General features: G+C 41.0%; 1 protein-coding gene across 10 annotated transcripts in view; it reads right to left on the minus strand.

Annotated features, from left to right (window-relative positions):
• The window catches only part of LOC108601873 (RNA-binding protein Nova-1), a 28,318-nt gene that overhangs the window by 611 nt on the left and 4,379 nt on the right, over nucleotides 1-23,328 (minus strand). For 2 of the 10 annotated variants that reach the window (XM_017989840.1, XM_017989839.2), the window contains exons 2-6: nucleotides 13,338-14,040; nucleotides 3,263-3,328; nucleotides 2,020-2,163; nucleotides 1,305-1,945; nucleotides 714-1,245 (exon numbers count right to left, since the gene is read on the minus strand). In XM_017989840.1, the coding sequence (XP_017845329.1) occupies nucleotides 714-1,245; nucleotides 1,305-1,945; nucleotides 2,020-2,163; nucleotides 3,263-3,328; nucleotides 13,338-13,455 (1,501 nt within the window). In that variant the 5' untranslated portion in view covers nucleotides 13,456-14,040. Of the gene's footprint in view, nucleotides 1-713; nucleotides 1,246-1,304; nucleotides 1,946-2,019; nucleotides 2,164-3,262; nucleotides 3,329-5,163; nucleotides 6,044-7,172; nucleotides 7,570-13,337; nucleotides 14,041-17,819; nucleotides 17,958-23,328 lie in introns of those variants that run through there. The other 8 variants (XM_017989833.2, XM_017989838.2, XM_017989835.2 and 5 more) reach the window with 8 other exon arrangements.

Genomic DNA, 23,328 nt, shown 5'->3' on the forward strand with positions numbered 1-23,328 from the left:
GTTTAGCCTTTTATATGGAGTAAACCTAAGGGAACTAAATTAATTGACACTGACTTGAGGTAATAACAAAATTAAACCCAATAAATTGCACTACGACTAAGTAAATTATATATTGCAATTAGACGCTTGAAGAATCAAAATTCGTTTCGCTTCAAAGTTAAGAGTTTTTCATTTAAGACTAATGCTAATGCTAACTTTTAATTGGAGGACACTGAGGCTGAGCGAATTTTCGTTGCACTGGTTTATGGATCAGAGTGTTTATATATGTATGCATGTATATGTGTGTGTGTGTGTGTGTGAAGGCAAGAAGTTGACTAGAAATTTCGCTACATATTTAATTAGTTGAGAATTTTTGGGAATGTGAAGCAAAACTAAGAGATCCCGTTATTTCTTATGGGAATGACAACTATGGAATGGAGAGGGGGGCGTGGCCTTGTCTATGTCTTTTCTACGCTTTTGTCGCCTATGTCCTATGCCTAAGAACTATCACTATGGCCTTCGATTAAGTAAACGCAAGCTAAACTAACTTGACTGCAAATAACTGAAATGTCTGCATGTGTGTGTGTGTGTCTGTGTGTGATGCTGTAAGGGATATTTGTTTTTTTTTTTGTTTGTTTTTTTCTTGTTTTTTTTTTTCATTTAGTAATTGTTGGTATTTTGTTGGCTTGGTGGCTGTCGTTTCTAGTGGTTGTAGTAAAAATAAGGTGGCCCACCTAGGACAGCGCCGATAATCACTTCGGGCACCTCAACGTTCTTGGAGTCCTTGGCACCCAGATCTCCGGGAGTGGGACTCTTGCTCAGGCCACCAATGGAGGCCGCGGCGCCCAGCTGCGCACTGCTCACCGTGCCGGTGGCGCCGGTCAGTCCAAAGCTGTTGTTGTTCAGCGAAACGGGCGTGGCCGCGGTCGTCGCTGAGCTCAGATGGCGGAATGCATCGAATTGCACCGCAGCCTCCAGTTGCGACTGCGTGGGCCGCGTGGCAGCCGCAGCAGCAGCCGCCGCGGCCACATACTGCTCCACGCCCACAGCGCCAAAGACATTGCCGGCCGTTGCCGCCGAGGCGGCCGCAGCCGTCTGCTGATCCAACGTTGTGACTCCCAAGTAGTTGCCCAGCGTGGGATGAGCACCGTTGGCATGTGGCACGCCCACGCCCATGCCCAGCACGCCGTACTTGGCCAGCACGCCGAGAGCGGCGCACACCTCGTTGGTGGCCGTCTCCGAGTAGCCAGCATTGCGCATAGCAACCTATATCAAGTATACGCCATGTTAGCAATCTCGATCGATCGAACGTTCGATCTGCTTACCTTAATGTGCTCCAGCAGCTGCGTGGCCACAGCCATGTTGGGCGCGGGATTGGGGGAGCCCAGATTGAGCGACAAATTGATGCCAGTGCCATTGACCAGCAGGCTGGCTGCAGTAGCAGCACCACCAATTGTCGTGCCCAGCTGGGAGTTCAGCGAGGCGGTGCTCGAGTTGATGGCATTCTGATTGGTGGCATAGGGTGAGCCAGTGGGATTGAAGTTGGCCACGGGGCCATTGACATCCGCATAGGAGACATTCAGGCAGGTGCCCGACTGTGGGTCCTCCACAATCTTGGAGAGAATCATTTTGCAGGCGTTCTTGTTGTTCTCCTTGTCGCCAATGATCGTGATGCAGCGCTCCTGCAGCGAGACGTCCTTCGGCTTCTGCGATATCTGCACATAGGAGCCGCTCTCCTCCTTGATCTGCTTGATGAAGGCGCCGCCCTTGCCAATGATCATGCCAGCTGTGGAGTTTGGCACTAGAATTTTAACCTGCTTGTCGCGCTCCTGCGCCTGTTTCGACTCCGTGTCGATTATCTTCGTGGCCAGATCGGGCTTCTCGCGTATTTTGTCCATGATGAAGTCCACCACATTCATAATCCCATCCGGCGAGCCTGTTATCAAGCAAACTCGCTCAGTGGTGCCTGCCAAAGCCGAAACAAAAAAGAAAAGAAAGTCAAAACTTGGTAACTTGGGAGAGCTCAACTGATTTGCTCACCTGGATAAAAGTCATGCGACTTGGACATCTTGACCCGAGCACCCGTGTCCTTTTGCAGCGAGGCGATCGTCTCGCCGCCTTTGCCAATGATGGCGCCGGACGCCACCGCTGGCACCAGTATCTTCATGTGAAATGTGGTATCGCCTGCAAGTCGAAAAAAAAGGCGCACAGCACGGTCATTGATTAGTTGGGGGGTTTAGCTGAGGTCAGATCAGGAGCAAGTTCCCCGCTTGTTACGCATTGTTGTTGCTGCAGTTGTTGTTGTTGTTGTTGTTGTTTCATCATCATTTAGTAGTTTCGTAGTATATTTATTCATCAACAGTGAGTAGTAGACATAGTGGTCCAAGAAGCTCATGATTACACTATTTAGATATAATGAACTATAGTTACGAGGCAGATACTATACGTAGATGTTCTTTCGCGTATGTACGTAGTGCTCGCACATGTAGCTTAATGGCATAATATTCCTTAACATCCGCCAAGACGGGATTATCTGAATCTGAATCGAGCTTGATTGAAATTGATTAAGTTGAAGTATGATAACTATGCATTGTACGATTGAGTCTCAGTCTGGTGATGACGCTCATAGTACAATGATGGTTGTTAAAGATGTGCGTTGGCGTGCAGAGGGGGGGAGGGGGAAGCGTGTTAAGTGTCAATGTTGTTGCTGTTTGTTGTTGTTGTTTTTGTTGTTGTTGGCAAGCCATGAGAGTTTAATGCGCTGAATGAGGATGCGAACATACAAATGCTGGCGAGAAGAAGAAGAAGAAGACACAGAGAGCGAGAAATTGCACAACAAAATATTTTGTAGGGCCCGCCTATAGCGCAAAATGTAAAATGTAAAATATTGTGGCGTTCAGTCAAAAGTATGTCAAAGGGTTAGACGGTCAGCTGGTCAGAGCTGGTCAAAGGTTAATGCGCTGCTGTCGCTTCAGTTTCGTTTCTTCAGCGCAAGTCAGACGGACGCAGTTGAAGTGCTTTTTGGATAAATTACAAATCAAGTTTAAAGCGCAACATGTCTCAGAGAGAGAGCGAGAGCGAGAGAGAGAGAGTAAGAGCAAGAGAAAAGATAGATACAGTTAGAGCGAGCGCACATTTAACATATAATACAAATAGATAAACAGAATTTCCTTACTATTTACACTGTTCGTATTTAAACATTTATAATTTATTTATATTTTCGTTTGTTGCAAAATCAAAGATGAATTTTAATGGTATTTAATGAAAGTATGACAAAGCTTACCATGATGATTATGATTATTGTTATTATTTTCAATTTCAACCTCAATTCCAGAACAAACTGACTCACCTAAAACGAAACAAGAGTAAAGTGCATAGAAATATTAGTAAGATGGTATATATATATAGTATAATCAATATGTATAGCTATAAGTGATGTCATTTGTTCAATGTTTCAATGGCATGACAATGGCGTTGCGTTGCCTCTTTAGCCAATGCGCACTGTGGCACGCCAGCTGACTAAACAAACAAATTTCAATTAATAAAATGTGTCAAGCGGCGACGCTCTATTACACAAGAGCAATCGGCTCAGCTGCAACTGCAACTGCAACTGCAACTACAACGACAAGTGTAAGCAACAAAAACAGCAGCAAATGCGTTGCACCTGACTGGCGACTGGCCTGGCACTTGCTTTGAGATGAGCGGCTCGACTTGCTGCTGTTAGATTTAATTTTAGCTAGCCAACGCTCCCAGCCCGTCCCCCGCCCGTCTCCCGCTTTGGCTAAAATTGAAATGTGTGTCGTTGTCGTGCTCGCTGTCGTCTTATTGCCACTCAAAACAAAGTGTCCTTCAAAAGTATTTCTCTAATTAGATACAAGCGTCGAAATGAGGCGCTGCCATCTGTCAGCGCAGCAAACGCAAAAGCAAAAGCAAAAGCAAAACGCAAAAAGTGGAACTAGCCACTCGACGCTGCAGCGCTCAGCGCTCGAGCATGACACGTCACAGATTCAAGGTACCCCCAACCAACTGCCCACCCCACCAGCAAACTGGCAACTGGGTCGGCCAGCGATCGAACGCAGATTTGCTAAACAAAAGACACAGAGAGCGAGCGATGCAACAAACAGCGCCAAAGTAATGGCCGAATTTGAGTTACGAGTCTGCTGCCCTGCCCCAAAAGTGCACTTCAACGAAAAAGAAAAGCAAGCAAAGCTGCTGCTCGACATTTTATGAGCCACAAAGGGCGAGAGCCCAGCTTGCAGCCATTGCTGTTGACACTGAGCAGCAGCAGCAGCAGCAGCTTAATTTATGTCGTTGTCATAAATATACATTAAAACACTCAGTGGGGAGGGTGGGCTGGGGGCGTGGCCCGCTAATTTAGTATGCATAGTTCGGTGGTGGCGTCGTCTGGGCTAAACTGGGCTAACTGGGCTAACGACGCGCAACCCGCGCCAATGGCTAACACGGATTTGCATTTCTCAAAGTCTCCGTGGAGCAATCTGCAGCACGCAAAGTCGCAAAGTCGCAAAGCCGCAACGCAACTGCGACTGTCACCTACACATGTTTAAAAAACACGCAACACTTAATATGCAACAATGTGAAATTTATTAACAACTATTCCATGTGTGTGTGTCTGTGTGTGCGTGTGCGTGTGTGTGCGAGTTGGAAATTGTTATGCGTGGACTTGTGAATTATTCGTGAGCGTGTTGGTTGGAGCGTATGATTTTATAATGATTGCATATTATTTATTTAAATCAAATGAAATTATTGACTTTTGTTTTGCTTGTTTGTTTGTTCAAATGCAATTCGCATATTATTCAATTATTTATATATTTCATATTTAGTTTTTGTTATCATTTTATTGCTATGAAGCGACGGCAGCTGCAGAGATGTTGAGATGGTGTCTTGGTGATAGTTTGATTGATTGATTGATTGATTGAAGCTGTTGTTCTTGTGTTAAAGAAGATTGAGAGATTGAGATAAAGAGCGAGAGCGAGAGAGCGAACGATATATAGCAAATGTTTGTTGTTTGTTTGATTTGATATTTGATAATTCTTTTTTTTGCTTTTGTTGTTGTTGGTGATGCTGTTGATGGTAGTTGTGTGGTATATTTAGAAGAAGAACAAGTTGTGCGCAACTCTTTTGGGTTTGTTGCTGAATTTGATTGCGTGTTTTGATCAAACTCACCGTAGCACCAACATGAAGCTTGTTTATAACCACCACCAGTCGAAGCTGCCGGCCCAGTTGCTGTTGCTGCTGCTGCTGCTGCTGCTGTTGCTGTTGCTGGTGTTGCAATTGCTGTTGTCACATGATTATCCAGTTGTTGTTGTTGTCGCTGTCCAATTGGCGATGTGCTGCCGCCAGGCGTTAAATTTGGCGAACCATTCTGACTAAGTGGTTGCTGCTGCAGTTCTTGCTGTTGCTGCTGCTGTTGTTGTTCCATCTGATGATTAAGTTGAGTATGGCTTAGATTATAGTTAGAATAGCTTTGTGCGTGCTGCTGCTGTTGCTGCTGCTGGTGTTGCTGTTGCTTATAGTTATGAACGGCTAATGAGTATGCAACATTATGATTGCTGCCGCTGCTGCTGATGTTGCTGCTGCTGCTGTTACTGCTGTTGCTGGCGCTATTTAGCCCATGCAATGATGAGGGCGACATGGCTGCTAAGATTGTCTTGGAATGTTCATGCGGATTGTTGTAATGTTTATACGAATATGCAAAATGTTGTTGCTGCTGCTGCTGCTGCTCCTGCTGATGTTGCTGCTGTGCAGTTGCTACTGCTGCTGTGTAGAATTCAGTATCCAGCTGCGAGGCTGTGCCCCTGACAACATTCAAAATGCCATCCATTGCCAAATGCTGCTCTAATGCTCTATTAATGATTGCAGTTTGCTGTTGTTGTTGTTGTTGGCTGCTGCTCAGTCTTAGATTTGGATTGTGTGCGACGGAATTGTTTTTGTTGTTGTACTCTTTGAGTTTTCATTTATTTTTGATTTATTTACATATTGATAGTTTTTGCTGCTGTTGCTCAGATTATCAGATTGTCTACTCAACGCGCTTCCAATTTACAAACTTGCACAATAAACGAAAAGAAAAAGAAATAGAAATCAGTTGGGATTGGAATTTACAACAATTTACAACGTCAACGAATACACAAAAACTTAGCAGAGTCAGCAAAAGTACTTCAAACTAATGATGATGCAGGACTTAAGCCAGACGCTCACTTTGAAGTCGAGTGTGTAAACGCAATTGCAAATTGAATTTGCTGACTGTTCTATGTCGATTCTGATTCTGATGGATTCTGAGATGCGGTGGGCGTGGCGGTGTATAGTAGAGTAGTAGATAGTTTTAGAAAGTGGCAGCTGGTTTTAGTACATTGAGAGCAGTGTTGGCTTTAGATTTGATTTTTGATTTTGAGTTGCAGCACGTTGAATGAGACGAGACGTTAAGTTCGATCGTTTGAGGCGAGTAGATTAGATCGGTTGGTTGTTTATTTGGTTGGTGTTGTTGATGGTGAATGCTGAGATGGTGCTGGACGAGCAATGGGCATTGATCTATGATCAGACAGCGGCCACAGCAGCAACTAGAGCAGCGCAGCTACAACATAGATCATCATTAGAACATTGCGAGTAAATGAGCGAAATAGATATAGATAGATAGATAGAGTTACATATGATAGTTATAATAAATATGCTCTGCTTGCATATCGAGATATGTAAAGCGGCAACAGCGACAACAGCAGCAGATGCAGCAGCAATTTGTGTAGGTTGCAAGTGCTTGATTTGATTGTTCGATTGTTCGATTGTTCGATTGTTCGATTGTTCGATTGATTCTGACTGATGGTCCGATGTAAGTTCTGGTCTCCTTGCATGATAATGTTATCGATCTGTCTTTAGCTCCGCTTTAGTTTGATGCTCATTTGATTGATGGTTATATAGTAAATAGATACATGGTAATAATAAGAGTAGTTAAGTAGTTATAGTAGTAGTAGTAGTAGTATGTGATTGTTTTTGCAAGTATCGAGTTGTCAATTGGTGCTAGAAATAGTATGTCCATGGATTTATAAATATATATATATATATATATATAGACAGTAGTAGTTAATGACGATAGTTGCACAACATCCAAATAAATGGTATGGGTAGATGGTGGTTTTTACATTTACAAGTAAAAATACAGTTACAGTGCCATTAATGTTTACCATTCAGCCTCCTTTAGTTTAGTTGCCTATCTCTCTCTCTCTCTCTCTCTCTCGCTCTGACTCTGTCGCTCTCTTCTCTTCGCTTCAGTTCAGTTCAGATAAGTTCAAATCAGTTCAGCTGCGTATCCAAAGGCTCATTGATGATTGCTTTCGAAACTTATCCAGCTGCTATCGTTTGATGTCTGATCGATCAGTCGTAGTTGTTTTTTCTTTTACTTTTAACTATTGGGCTTTTGCTTGTCGTATTTATCACAATTTTTGACTTGAGTGTTTTTTGTTGTTACTTTTATTTATAGCTTGCGCTGTTGTTGTTCTTTATAACTTTTTTTTTTTTTTTATCACGTTCGTTGAGTTATTTGTAATTTTATTTTTGCTTATTGACTTTGCAGGAATGTTGCTATGCGTTGAAATAAAAATTGTTTTGCTCACATTATTACTGGTGTTTAACTAAACGGAAGCATTGGGCACAACAACAATAATTATAAGAGTGTTCATTATATGCATTGCATTGCTTACTTTATTAATTTATTGCATTATTGCGTTTTTATGGTTCTTATGCTGTTCTGTTCTGTTTTATGTACAATAGTTTTACAATAATTTCAAGCACATTGAAATGAATAAAAGTGAATCAAATAAATCAAATGATATGCAAATAAAAATGTGTGTTTAGGTCCATGTAAGCGCTGAAATGAAATGTAAATGTAAATGATAAAAAAAAACCTAAAAACTGTTTAAAGTCCAGCCGCACTAATTGGAGCAACTAATTGCCCAAACAATTACCAGATTCAAATCAATAGCAATTCAACTGTCAAGCGCATGCTTTGTAACTACAGCCTTGACATATTTGGACCAGGAAGCACACACACACACACACACACACACACAGACAGACAGACACACAGATATGTATTTAGCTAATTATACAGATGAGCACAATTGACGCTGATAATTTGCAGTCGAACTAAAACTGAAACTTAATTTCAAATGCAATTCATATATAATAATTATGGCGACTAACGAAAAAAAAAACTGTTTGAGCATTTAAATATAATAAAGTTGTTTATGCAAACAACACGAAATAACAAAAAATACAACTGAGGTGGGCGTTTGAGTGAGATCATCTGTCAGCCAGCCCTTGTAGCATTTCCGTTTGGCTTAAACACCAAAATTGATTTATCGCTCGCTCGCTCGCCCGCTCAGTGCTCAACAATATTTAATTGTAATAACAAATAAACGCAAGCAGATGTTGCTGGCACGCGCACCTGACTTGGGGCGTTGTGTTGGTGTTGCCAAACAGAAATTAACAACTAGTTGGCAGAGCGATTAGCTAATGCAGCTGAATTTCAATGTGGAATGTGGATTGGAGTCTGCTCGAGTTGAGAGCGACAGCTTAACTGGAGTAGCAGCTACTCTTTGCGACTGTCTTAATTTATTTTTGGCTCACACACACACACACACACACAGAGAGACAGACAGAAGACAATCGCATTTCAAGGTTGAGTGGCATTTGCTTCCCGCTTGTTGTTGACTCAAAACATTGACCATGTCAGTTCGGTGCGCCAAGTGGCTCTAGAAGTTGGCTACCCACACACACACACACACACACACACACACATTGAGACATGGCCAGTGCTATTGTTAGACTCTTGTTGTTTGAAGAGAGCTGCCGAGCGTGACTCTTGAATTAATTGCAGGTTATTGAAATCAGAATGCGTTGCTTAAGCTTTCAGACTACGCCTTCGAAATACAATTTCCAAATTCGAATTCGAATTCGATTACGAATTTCGACTTTGACTTGGAGTTCGAGTTCGAGTCAATGCTACGTAGTTTGTCTAGTTTTTGAATTATCATTTAGCAGCTGACATTGAGCTAAATTTGTTGTACGCTTGTCTCAACAACATCATTTGGGCTTTTGGGATTTTTGTTTATGTATTTCACACACACACACTAGCGAGCTTGTCAATGTGTTTCTAATTGTTGCCTTTGGCTATAATCACGTATTGAAGTGAGCGACTGAGCGCATGCATGACTGTAATATTGAGCGAGCGACTCTCGTCTTGGCATTAACAGGTTCGAGGCCTGTAAGCCTCGTAATCGCAGCTCATAAATGAAAACGTGACCTTGACACAGCGTAAACTAAAGTAATTCGAATGTTGCGTATACGCAGAGTCTGGCTGGCTGGCTGGCTGGCTGGCTGGCTGATACAATAAGTTACAATAGTTAGTGCTCATGTGATCGCAATGATCCAAATGAAAAGCACAAATAGCAAATGCGGCTGACGAGCAACGAAACGAAGACAAACACTAAAATGAGATAAACGTTGACGTTGCTCCGTTGACGTTGCCCCGTTCGCTTGTGTTGCCTACGTATGCTTATTGGTTTAGGCGCTTTAGATGTTGTCATTGTCAAATGAACAAATGGGTAAATTGCAACCGCCAATGACGCCGCGTATCAAGGTCGGTCGATGTACATAAAGTGAGTAAGATTTAGAACTACGGACTGCACTTGTAAAAGAAACAAACACACATACAAAAGCTTTGCTGGAATTGAGGCGACGGCGTCAGTTGCTGTGGCTGATGAGGCGGCGGCGGCTGCTGCTGCTGCTGTTGAGCTCTGGCAAACAACATGCTGTTGTTAGTTGGCAGCCAACTCGGTGGTTCTGACAAATTTCGACTCTTTTAGCTTTTGCTAATACGCAACGTTGGAGCGATGGAGCGAGCACACGATATAAACGACAAACGGCAACGGCGCGCACTAAAACCGCACTGAAGAATTTTGTGTCGAACCGTCGCACACACGTTTCAGCAGCAGAAATTGTAATGGAAGCGGAGACGGAGCTGGAGACAGCGCGGCAGCCGCGGCAATAGTCGCGCATAGCGAGCGTGAGCGAGAGAGCGAGAATGTCAAATGAATCCAAGCCCAAAAGGCACAGAGTTCACACACACACGCACACAAACAGAGAATGAGAGAGAGAGAGAGAGAGCGGGAGCGTGAGCGATCGAAATGACTCAGTTGATCATATAATAGCGCGCATGTGCGTGTGTGTGTGTGTGTGAGCAAAGAGCGCGCGCTTATGATCTAATGGCTTTGAGTTTTAAGATTGCCTCACTTCAAATTCACGCTTATACATACAATTCGTTATTTTGTGTTTTGTATTTTGTATTTTGCTTCTTTTTTTTTTATTACTTTTTGTCGCGCATTATCAGCAGCAGCAGCAGCAGCAGCCTGCTGCGGCTTGTTATGCGGGAGGCAAGAGAGCGAGCGACTAAAATAGAAAAAAGCTTGTCGCAACACATTTGTGAAATGAGCAGATAAGCGCGAGCAACTAAAAAAGCAACGTGTCAATGTTTCTTTTTTTTGGCACATCGAAACTCCATTAGACGCCCCCTGCTTTTCATATTAGGGGGGCGCATGCTGCGTATACGCAATTTATTGCACATACGCTCAACTGCAGTGCAAGCTGCACTAAATAAGTGTGACCCAATTCGAGTGCAGCACAATGGGCTGAAATCGAAAGCAGGCGCCCCCAGCCTGGTCTATCGATAAACGGTGAGCACGTCTATTTTTTGTTTTTTGAGGGCAATGTAACAGATAGCGGAAGAAATGAAATGAGAATAAAGCGAAAATAACAGGCACACACAGCAACTAACTAACATACATACATACTAAGCTAACCAGGCGGGCCACTCGAGCTATTAGTAGGCCACTTGAGGGCGCAAAGTGTGTGGGTGGCTGCACTGCTGCTGGGTGGCTGAAGATTCTCTACAAGTGCAGCGACGACAACACGGCAACGACAACGGCAACACGACAGCACTTGAGTTGGCTTGAGCCAACAAAGGAATGCGTTAAGCATAAGGTAACGCTAACCCAAAAACCCATAGAGTGACATACATGAGAGCGAAAGAGAGCGCATAAAAGATATAGAGAGAAAGAGAGAGAGAGCAAAGAGAGTGCCCGCAGGCAGGCAAACGCACTTGAAGCTTGCAGCTGCACAAGTGGCCAGGACATGCAAGCCAATTCTTTTTTTCTTGTTTTGCTAGCTGCATGTCTGTGTCTCTGTGTGTGTGTGTGTGTCTCTGTGTGTGCTCAAGGACGTTACTATGGCGGCAAAGCTGCTGGCTGCAGTGGCGCCCAAAAAAGTTGCTGCAATGCTGCAGCAAACGTTGCAGCTATGATGCTGCTGCTGCTGCTGATACTTATGCACGGCTACTGCGCAGGACCTTGTCTAGGATACTCACACGCACACACACACACTTGCGCATTGTCATCAAAGTAGGTCAACACTGTCCACGCTCTTTGGCCTCGTTCTCTCTGCTGTCACTCGCTCTCGCTCTCGGCTCTGCTTTGTTCGGTTCGGCTCTGGCTTTGGCGCCTGGCCCCGCGCATCCATTTTTTCCAGCTGGCTCGGGCCAGCAATGATTACGTAACGCAACAACTTAGCGACACATGTTTGACCCCCCCACACTTGCCTTTAATGTCTGCAGCAGCAGCAGCAGTTGTGTTAGTTTTACTGCATTTCCTTGCAGCCTGCAGCAGCATCCCTTAAAATAATCGTTCTAGTTATACGGGTTCTATAGAAATTTCCCCGAAAACTGAGCGCTTATGTCAGTGCAACGTTTTGCCACAAATGACAACAACAAAAGCGAAATAAATATTAATAAATAACTGACAGGCAAGCCAGCTAAACAAATAAATTCAAAACTAATAAACAACTTGTTTGTGCATGAGTGTGAGTGAGATATTGTTGGTGTGTATAAGCATGACAGATGCCCTGGACCTGTTCAACCAGCAGCAGCAGCAGCAACAATAGGAAAACACATACATGCACATTTAAATAGAATACACATATATGAATATGAATGTTAATTAATTTCAACAGCTTATCATAATAATTTTAATACAATATTCAATCAAAAGATATGCAGCTAAGCTCTGCGTCTTATCGCGACCTTTCCTAATGCCTACGTACAGGTGTGCCAAACAGTTTTCGGTCAGTTAGTCAGTCAGTTAGGCAAAACAAATACCAAAAGCACATACATAAGTCAAAACAAGTTTTGAAGCAAGAAAACAAAAAACAGCAAAACAAGCTTGAGGCAGCAGACATGATCTAAGTAAAGTATTCTCCAACTAAAAAGTCAAATGTTAAGCAGCTTGTCTGTCCGTCCGTCTGTCCGTCTGTCCGTCTGTCTGTCTTGACTGCAGTGAAGGCGGAGCCACAAACACATGCAAACATAAATAATGAACAATACCTGTATGAGAAATTCGAATAACAACAACAAATTTAAAGGTGTTTGCGTGTGTGTGTGTTTTATGTCTATGACGACCACAAATGCTTCGCTTCGCAGCGATGACAGGTAGTTGGATTGCGTCGTGGCTCACCTTGAAGCAACCAGCACCCGCTGAAGCAGCAGTAGCAATCAAGCAGAGCTGTCAGTCAGTCAATAGCATAGCTATATAGATATAGCTATAGGTATAGCATAGCTGTGTGCACGTTCGTGGCCAAGCAATTTCAAATACAACTGATTTGCATAGCCAAAGCGCAGCAGCAGCATCTTGACCACTTGCTTAGCATTTGAATATGTAGCGACCTACTGAGCTGAGCTTTGGGTACTCTCTTCTATTGCCCAGTGGACAGCCAAAGAGGTCACTGGAAATATAGGTCGAGCTGGAATCTGTCTCGTTGTCAGGCTGGCAGGCTGGCTCTGGCTATGGCTTTGGCGTCTGTCATTTGATTCACTGGGCGTATGCGCAATTTGTGCATTGATTGCCTTTTGCACAAATGACACGTAGCGCTTCAATTAGAGAATGACAATGATGAAGTGGCAAATTGAAATTGAAATCGAGCTATGCAATTTGACATTGCAGTGTGTGTGTGGCAGCAGCAACAGCAACATTAACAACAGCAACAACATCGAGCTAAACATATCTATGTATATGTGTGGCAAACGAAAAAGTAAATGCATGAATTTATTTACACGCTGGAGCTTATGATGAGCGTTGTATAGAAGTTACAAAGGGCATTTCGAGTAGTTAGATAGATAAATAGATAGATAAATGATGCGAGTATATGTTAAAGCGATTGAAAATATATTGAATTATTTTAAAAATTTATGTTTTTTTTTTGGTTTTGGGGCATATGATTGGATTTGAATTTGCAACACTTACCGGAACTGAAATGTGAGCGTTTAGTTTGTTCATTTTCCGGATCGGAATCGAGCGGCCTTTTGCGAGAATCGCCCATCTCAGGACTGGGACATGTCTCCATGGCAGCGTCTTCGGCCATTTTTAAGTGAATGTTGCTGGCTATTTGTTATTTAATAGTTGTTAATGTTCTTTTGACTTTTTCACTTGTTTGTGTGTTTAGCTTTAATAATTTTTGTTTAAATTGTTTGCTTTAGCTTTTGGTTTGGTTTGGATTGCTTGGTACAGTGGGTTTCGCTATGCGAAACGTTCTTCTTATATATTCTTCTTCTTCTTCTTACAATTCGACTTCCTCAATTGTTGCAAATCAAACGCAAACTTAAACGCAGTGGCTTCTTCTATCTTGACAACTCCACAAATAGCATCTGTGCTAGCATTACGTTCTTTATTCTTCTTCTTCTTCTGTTTCTGTTTCTGTTTCAGTTACTGTTGCTGCTGCTTTTTGCTGTGTGTCCTTCAGCTCTAATGATTGTTACTTACGCACACACACACGCACGCACAGAGACAGAGCTTGGCATGTACATGTGTTTGTGAGCTGAGGCCGTTTAATGCATATGCGTTCGATGAATTCTTTTTCTTTTCAGTTACAAGTTACGTTCTTACGTCAGGACTATAAATTAGGGCTTAATTTATGTATATATGCTTGTATGTAGAGTCCTTCTATATTCTATAATTATTTTATTATAATTATTGATTTTATTGCGTGACGTTCGTTGTATTATTCGATTTTGATTTTGGTTTTGTTTTTGTTTTGTGGTGGAATGTGCGAGTTTTGTATATTTTTTTTTTTTTTTTGTAACGTTTATATGAAAAAAAGAAAAAGAAAAAAATATTTTATGAGTGAAATATGCAGCAATAATAAATGTACATACATACAATAAGGCATTATATGATATACATACATATACATAAACATATATATATATATATTCAAGTAAGTATATAAAAAACACTTAGATAGGTACATTAAAGTTATAACTATAGCACGTTCGACAAATAGAAAGATAGAGAGAGAGAGATAGACAAAGAGATAGAGAGAGAGTATTTAATGGATTAAATGAACGGCAGGATTTTATTTTGCAAGGACTTGGTGCGCTACGCAAACAGACAACAACAACAATTGGATTTCAAGCATGAACATGTCAGTGTGTTAACGACATTTATGTGAGTGTGTGTGCGTGTGTGTGTGTGATAAGCAGACAACATCAACAACATCAAAGTATGAATCACTGACAGTCATATAGATGCCTTAGAAATTAACTTAGCAGCAATTGCATATTGCTGCAATTTTAATGGACTTGGAATATAATTTTATAGCTCAAGACGCATATGATTAAAATCCCATTAAAGCCTTAATAATAATACCTGCTATAAAAACACAAAACAACAGAAAAAAAGAAACAAATACAAAAACCTGCTTGGTAATTAGTCTAACTAACATTTAAAACCAGTTTTAAATCCAGTATATATATATAACTCATTAGCAAATAACAATTTGTTTTACTTGCAACGAAATTTTAAGTTTAATTATTGCATTCCACTTAGCCCTGGCCCAAAGCTAAAGCTAATCCAATGTGAATATTATGGCCTGCAACTCGACTATGAGTATAATAATAATTTTATGGCTTATTAAGTATGCGCCAAGACAGCAATAGCAACAATAATATGCACTAAGCGATGCGCATTTATTTGTTTAAAATGGCGTTTAATTAAACAAATATATTGTTGTTGCTGCTGCTTTGGGCTGTGAGCTGTGAGCTGCGAGCTGCGAGCTGCTCGGTGTCTCTTTTTTTTATTATTTTTATAGCGACAGACATACACTTTGCGCTTTTATATATATGCGTATATATATATATGCATACACTTAGATATGTGTGTATTTGATTTGACTGCAAACGACCTTGACCATTAAATAAAATTTCTGTGCGCTAAACAACGACTGCAAAGCAAAATGAGCAATAAATCGACAACGACAACAGCAGCAGCAGCAACAGCAACAACAATAGCTCAACTCAATGCGCAGAGCAGCAAATTGTTGTGCATTGGGCTAAAAGACAAGCCAACAAAGATTCTCTCTCTATAATAACAAAATTTATACTAAAAGAAACACATTGAAATTTATTTATTGCCATCAGTGCTTTTTTCACTTTGTTTGCTTTGCCACCTGTCAGCAGCCAAAAATTAATTTGCATTTACCTCACACACACACACACACATACATATATGTATATGTATATATAGTAGAAGAACTAATGAATATTTTTGGCTATAAGCATATGATACAGAACAAGTTCCAGAACCAGTTACTTTTTTATGCGCTTGGCATTTCAATTCTTCAATTAATTTAGTAATTTAATGAGCTAAGAAAAGTTTCCCCCATTTCGCTCGCTCGGCTACAAAATGGCGCCGAATTCATTTGCCAAAGCCATAAAACAAAAATGTCAGAGCAACTGCAACTGGCAACGTGCAACGTTAAAATATTTGCCAAGTGTGTTGGTGCCACAAGAGGCATGCGCCGCCACCCCACGTTGCAACGTTGCCAAACACGCAAAGTGCTCGACATTTTTGTGGGTTAACATGTGTTCGTGTCCTTGAAATGTGATGAGAAACAGCAAAGCAATAGCTAAGAAAAACCGAGCCAAGGCATTCTTGGGAGAATTTTCATATTTTGTTGCATTTTCAATGGCTTTACTTCTTGTTATAAACAATTCAAGAAATTGCCACAATATGTTGCAATATGCGCTTGATTAGCGTCGAAAGCAAAGATCTTGTCGCTATATCAACGTCATTTGATGCACTCAAGCAGAAAATGTGCTAATGATGATGTATTCGAAACAGCTGCCGATGTATATATAAACATAATGAAATGCATCTTTCAATTAGAACAAGGTCTTCTATACAGTGGGCAGCAATCAACATAAAGTAAAGCAACAACAAGATTACAAATCCAGTAAATTACACTAAAAATTACGCTTAATTAATGGCAAATGGGTAGAGACAGTTTTATGATACGAAAATTCTTGAATGTTTTCAATTAAATTTACTAGCGTTTGTTTATGTGCAATAATATTTTTATATTTTGTTGCCGTTAATTACAACAGTCATTATTAATTAATGAAAATTAGTTTTAGTTGCTGCTCTATGACTAACTTTAATCTAATCACATTCGTTGCCAGTGTCAAATCACACTTGAGCTTTGCCTGAACTTATTGCTTCCCCAACTTGCGTTGCCTTGGCAAATCTATTTTGTAAGCTCTTGAAATAAGAAGCTAAGAGACAGATGCACACACATACGCACGCACACTTGTACACTATTTACATTTGTATAAGTGTGTGCACTAAGCTGCACACAAACTGAAACCCAATAGAAACTAAAAGCTAGCGAAATGAAGTCTCAAAGCTGTCAACAAAGTAATATAATGTCAGCTATATATACAAACGAGTATGAGGCTATAAACTCCAACTGATTTTCTTTATCAAACTTGAGCGCACACACACACTGAAGCACTAACTAGGAGAAATATTCCATTTGCAGCGCCATATGCAACAGCTTGGTTGAAATACTCGGTATATAAGTAGAAAGCACTTATCTGAATGTTGCCGCACTTATCACACACCAGCGAAGTAAAAGGCGATAAGGTACTATATATTTATATATTTGTTGTATTTTTATACTCATTTTTATTTATGTGCTCGCCGATAAGGCCGCAGTGAAGTAGCGAATTAGCTGGCAAACACATATAAATAAAATAAACTGTATAAAAAAAAAATCATTTAGTAATGAGAGCTCCCAAAAAAAAAATAAAACTAAAATGGCCGCAGCAGTAATTGTATAAATGTGAGAAATATAGTTATGCAAACGAATTGAAATACAGTAGGGGAATAAAATACACTAATTAAAGCCCCAATACATTATTATATTATAGATTGGATGCATTTTTCTAGCCCCTAGCCTATGATCACGACATTTTCAACTGAAGTTCATGTATTTTATTTGTTTAATATTATTAGCTCACAGGCTTCATTTGTTTTTTTCGTATCGATTACAAATACTAAATGATTGATAGCCCTTTTTAAGTGTCCGAATTTCTTTGTACCCCACTGTATGCAGTTTAACATTAGCAAGTACTTTAGGTTTGATTTGCTGCTGCTTTTGCTTTGATTGCAAAGAGTCATTTGATTGAGCAAACCAATCAAATGAGTTGTGCTCAATTGAAAGGCTTGTGGCACGATAAGAATTTCTTTCAACACCACACACACACACTCTCTCACACACTCACACACTTAAATGCTTGTGTGTTGATGATGCTGGCGCCGCAATCACAATCACATGAATAGCGAATTCAAGTGCGGGGCCCACTTGAAGATCATATAACAAATTGTTAGCGCGGCAACAATTGCCCAAAATGTATGAGAAACGCAAACGCACTTGGCACACTCACTCACTTGAATGGCTTTTTTCTTATAACTATTGTTTGTTTGTTTATGTTGTTGTTGTTGTTCAATTAAGCTGCACTGCACACTTGGAGCTTCAAAGCACTTCAAAACCGCATCGAAAGTTCTCAGCAAAGCGAGCTCAGAGCTGTGCGAGTACGTGAAAATCAAATACAACTAAATTCAAAAACTGAAAACAATTAAAAACGAAATGAATTTCAAGCGAAACGCACACACACACACACACAAGAGTATCTACGAGTTTCAAACTACTGCGCTGAGAGAGAGAGAGAGAGAGCGCGAGAGCGAGCACAAGAGAGTGCGAGCGCTGTTGTATCTTGTAGATACTTTATCTACAAACACTGAGCGTTCGACTGTTTGACAGCTTGCAAGTGTTTGCTCAGCCGCGCTCACCAACACCAATACATGCCCCATACGTGTGTGCGTACATATTTATTCTCTTATCAGTAAATAGTTTTTATAATGCGGCTGACTTGGCTGTTTCGTTGCTTTATTATTGTGACTCTGAGACGCGTCAGAGACGTCGCGGCGCTGATAAAAACAGAAAAACATAAGCAGCCATGTTTAGCAATCAATTTGTAAGCCACAAGAGCATTCGATGCAAGACTCTTGTAACAAAAGATACGGCTCACTTTAATCGCATCTGCGCTGCTCATTTGTTAACGCTTTTGTTTGCCCATTTGGTGTCATTTATCGCCTTTTCATAGGCTCAACAAAATCCGTCGACGTTGATGCTGCGTCGAGTATATTGACATATTGACAAATACACAGGCAGACATATCACGTGCGATAAATCCAGCTGTCTTTAGCCTTTCAGCGCTGCAAACAGTAGCCTAACAAATGGACATGGCTCAAATAACACTTGTCCAATAACTTATTTTTAAATAGACACCAAACACGTGACAAATGTCTAGCTAATATGTTAAGCACACAGCTCACAATACACCCAATTTCTGTCTGTCATTAGATATATAAATATATCCCAGGTGAATCATTTTGATATTGCCGAAAGGCGAAAGAAAATATTGGGATGGTCAAACAAACACTGAGCGCTTAAGCTTTAATATAATAATACGCCTAATCAGAATACAGAATCGCTTTTATGTTAACGACCTGAACGAACGAGAACAAAACGTTTGGGGCTTCAAGTCAAGCATAAAATTAAAAATCATCTAAATGAAACAGAAACAAAATTTCCATTTCAAATTGCCGCTTTATTTTAATAATACAAATCATAAGCCTTTCAAAATGCGTCTAGTTAAAATAAGAAAAAGACATGAAAAGAATCGACTTAACGAAGAAGAAAGAAATGTTGGGCGCCCAGCTCCTAAAACTTCACATATGCGTCTAATCAGAATTAAACCAGAACATTTTGAGATTTTATATACATTTTTTATCATACTTCAATACAAGTTGGATACTTGCAGTTATTCAGTTGCAACTTTAAGGTGTATAACCATAATAATAATTATTATATGCAAAAGCAGAAATATGCCAAAGAATTAACTATGCAAATTTTGTAATATAATTTTACTCCGTGTCAAATAATCTGTTGCCAATTGACCCTATTTTCGCACATATCATACAAAAAAGAAAAGGATAAAATTGCTTAGGACTAATATGAATGGCTACTGCCTAATAAGCTGTAATAATAACAGCTGCAAGCTATAAAGGACAAAGTTGTATAGGAAATAAGACGAAACAGTTATGGCAATTACTTAAATTCAGTTCTAATATCGACTGAATCATTTATGCAGATTCAAAACTGAGAATGACTTAGGCTGAAAACTATTCAATGCAAACCCTCATTATGACTGTGCTTTGAATTTTCGAGTCCTTTGCGACTCATCATATCAAAGCCCCCAACTGACCGACCAAACGTCAAGCAATTGCCCCAAATTCATAATTGTGCCAGAGTGGCAGTGGCAGTGGCAGGGCGCACCGGTTGCCCGATAACGAAATATAGTTATTCTAAAGCGACCACAATAAAAACACAAATAGCAACAAAACTCGAAACTCGGCGAAAGTAGTAACAAATGTAAATGGAGCAGAGTTAAATTAACAATGTATTTGTATTTGGACTGGACTGGACTGCTGACGAGCGTGGTGGGAGCTCTGGGGGTGGTTAGGGGGGGAGCTAACTACTATAGGTGGCATTAACGGAAGTAGACAACGAGCATGCACAACAAAAGCGCAAATGTCATAAGCTACAAATGGGGCTTGCTACACACGTATGTGTGTGCTTGTGTGTGTGTGCAGGACACTGGGGTGATTAGCAAGTTTTTTTTCGTTGAGCATTTATTCGTGTCGAGTCGAGTCGAGCGGCTGATGTGACTTTAAGCACTGCCGCCGCTGGCAAGGACATTTGCTTACAAAAGGTAAACACAGCAGCGCATATTTAACCAGGCGCCAAATACAAGCTTGAATAAGGATGCGAAATGAGTTGCCCAAGGGGCAATCGTAGGCACGTGCTTTGTTCAAATGTATTTTAAGCTCGCTCACTTTACTTCTCTGCCTCTGCCTCTGCCTCTGCCTCTGCCTCTCTCTCTCTGATGTTTGCTTTGCCATGTACTGAACTCGCATATGTAAGCAGTTATTTTTGTTTTTCTTGCTGTGTATTTTCTTGTTAGTTGGTAACTTTTGCATGCCACATGAAAAATGAAAGCGAAAATCAATAAACGAAGGCACGCGATATAAAATTACCAGCACCCACTCGCACTACTGACCCGCAACCGACCCGACCTACCTACCCATCCACCCACCCACTTGTACTCTCGAGTAGCCTAAGCATCAAAATTATGTGAACTTTTCTGCGCTCTCAGCAGAGTTTATATATTTTATAAATATTTACACTGTCAGTGTGGCATCAATGCGTCGACGTCTATTCAACCAAAGCTAAGTAGCCACCCACCCAACCACCCAGCCGCCCACCAACCACTGCAGCAGACCCATTTGCCTTTTGCCTGTTTGGCAGGCCCAGGCTCGGGCTCCTCTTTCCTTTTATGCACATAATTTATGTCTGAGACTGCGGCATGTTTGCTGCTGCTGTTGTTGAGTAACATTTGCTGTTGTTGCCATTGTGTATGTTGTTGTTGTTGTTGTTTTTTGTGGGTTCTCTCGCTTACAGCAGAGCACCGAGCAGCAACAAAAAAACGCGTGAAGTAAGCGGCTTTGGCTTTGGCTGCTTGACTGCCTGAGGCTGCTGCTGGATTTGGACTTTAGATTGCGTTGACTCGTCTCAGAGCTCTTTTGTGTGTTATATGTCAATACCAATGTGCGTGTGTGTGTGTGTTTGTGTGCGTGTTATTAATATAATATGCCCTGGCCTACACGTATTTTGCGGAACGAGACACAGGAGCGTCATCAGCTGTTTTGGAGCCGTCATGTTATAATTATTAATGAGCAGAGCGAGAGAACGAACCAAAAAAAAAAAAAGACACACAAATTAGAATTTTACATTAGACGCTGATTATGTGTTGCATAATGAAGTTGCGAGCACGTTGCGTATACGCAACGCCATAAACAAAACGCAACATGTGCGGTCTATAATTATGACACACACACACACACACATACAAACATAGAAAGACGCCCACATTGCGCATACGAAAATAGACAAATATCTAAAAATTTAAACACAGCAATTTGGGCTTGTAAGTCAATCAGCAGAAGAAGAAGAAGAAGCAGCAGCAGCAGAACATTTATGTAGTCGTAGTCCAAACGTAAATGGGTGAAGGTTAGCATACGTAATAATTTTAAAAATAATTTGTAAGCCAACAACAAATATAAGCATATGTGCACCAAAGCAACTTTATAGTCAATGCCAATAAAAAACGCGCGCATTAAACAAAAAAAAAAAAGATTTTTAAACAAGAACTCAATCAAAAAAAAAAACAACAAAATATTCAAGGTGCGAGAAATATGCAATGGCAAATTTAAAATGCTGCAGCAAGCAAAAATCCAACTGAACCAAGTGTATGAATGAAAGATAGAGAACTAAAGAGCGAGAAGACAACAGTCAGAGAGAGCAGGAGAGCGCGCGCGTGCAAAGGAATGTCAGCTGGAATGGCATGAGCAGAATAAGAGAGAGAGAGAGAGAGAGAGAGAGAGAGATAAAGAGAGGAGTTGGGTTAAAGCGACAACGTTAGGGCCGTTGCTGCTTTGCGTCATGAAAAACAAAATCAAAAGCGCACAATTAGGCCAAACGAGCGACGCCAGCGACAGTGCGAGTCAGACATGTGTGTGTGTGTGTGTGTGTGTGTACAGTGGGTGTGGGTGAGTGTCTACACTGTATGCAAATTACTGTGGCGAATCGAGCAAAGCACAAAACTATGTCGCTGGGTCGCTCTAGTCAATGCTTGGTGCTGCATGCGGCTTGGGGCAGGGGCAGTGGCAGGGGCATTGGGGGAGTTAACTACTCGTTTGCTGCACATTGTTGTTGCTGCCTATTGGCAGGTGGCAGGTGGAGGCGCTGGATACTGAGCTGGCTGGCACAAAATAAAAGGTGCGTCTATGAATTATCCATAAATGAGTTTGCAACAAGCAACAAGACCGAACTAATTGAGTGTGGCATGTGGGTTGTGTGGCAAGCCAGTAGCTAAAGTTGCTCCTTTAACTGAGCAGGTAAATAACCCAGCAGCAAGCTACAAGCGACAAAGCTTAAATTTATTTTAATTACAGCGCCAGCACTTAACGACTTATGCTTAACTTCAGAACTAACTATATATATTGTACTTATTATAGCTTAACACCCACACGATTTAATCGAAAGCGCACAAGCATTTCAATATATGTAACTACAACTGTAGCTGTATCTATATCTATATCTGTATGCAACTATTCTGGGGCAAATTGAATGCTGCTGTTTAGCCGCCCCATTAGCCCTCTTGGCAAACAGCTGCCACACAATTAAGCACAGCTGGCGGCAGCGGCACCAGCAACATAAGTAAAGTCGAGCTGCTGCTGCTGCGGCCAAACGGAATTTGCAAATTCAACTAAATCATTTATGATATACACCTGTAAATAACACACAAACATATTTGAGCTTAATGCTTTTGGGCATTTTAATTAAAAATTGCCCTACTTACGAGCGAGAGAGCGACATTGCAGCTGAGCAGCAGCTAAGGTGGCAACAATTCTTGGCAGCAGCAAAGGTAAAAATCAGCATGTGTTACATATAGAACTGAGAGAGAGAGAGCCATGTGAATTTCCAACTGAGCGTGCAAAGATTCTATCAACAAATATTTTAAATGCATTTTTTAGTATACATATATATTTTAACTGATTAGTTGATTGCTGCAGTAGCAATTAGCAAATTAGTTTTATTGTATAATGCTGACATTTGATTGGCAAGGTCATTGCAGTGCGGCAATTAATAACAAAATAGATACTGAAATTATCTAGCTAACTTTTGTTAGGCTTGCAACTATTTCCGTATCACTTGAAGATTCTTCAACTGTCGGCAAACAACAGCCCACAAAATCAACAAGACACACGACTG

The sequence above is a fragment of the Drosophila busckii genome, chromosome 3R (genome assembly GCF_011750605.1).
Source record: "Drosophila busckii strain San Diego stock center, stock number 13000-0081.31 chromosome 3R, ASM1175060v1, whole genome shotgun sequence".
In the NCBI taxonomy this organism is placed as follows: domain Eukaryota; kingdom Metazoa; phylum Arthropoda; class Insecta; order Diptera; family Drosophilidae; genus Drosophila; species Drosophila busckii.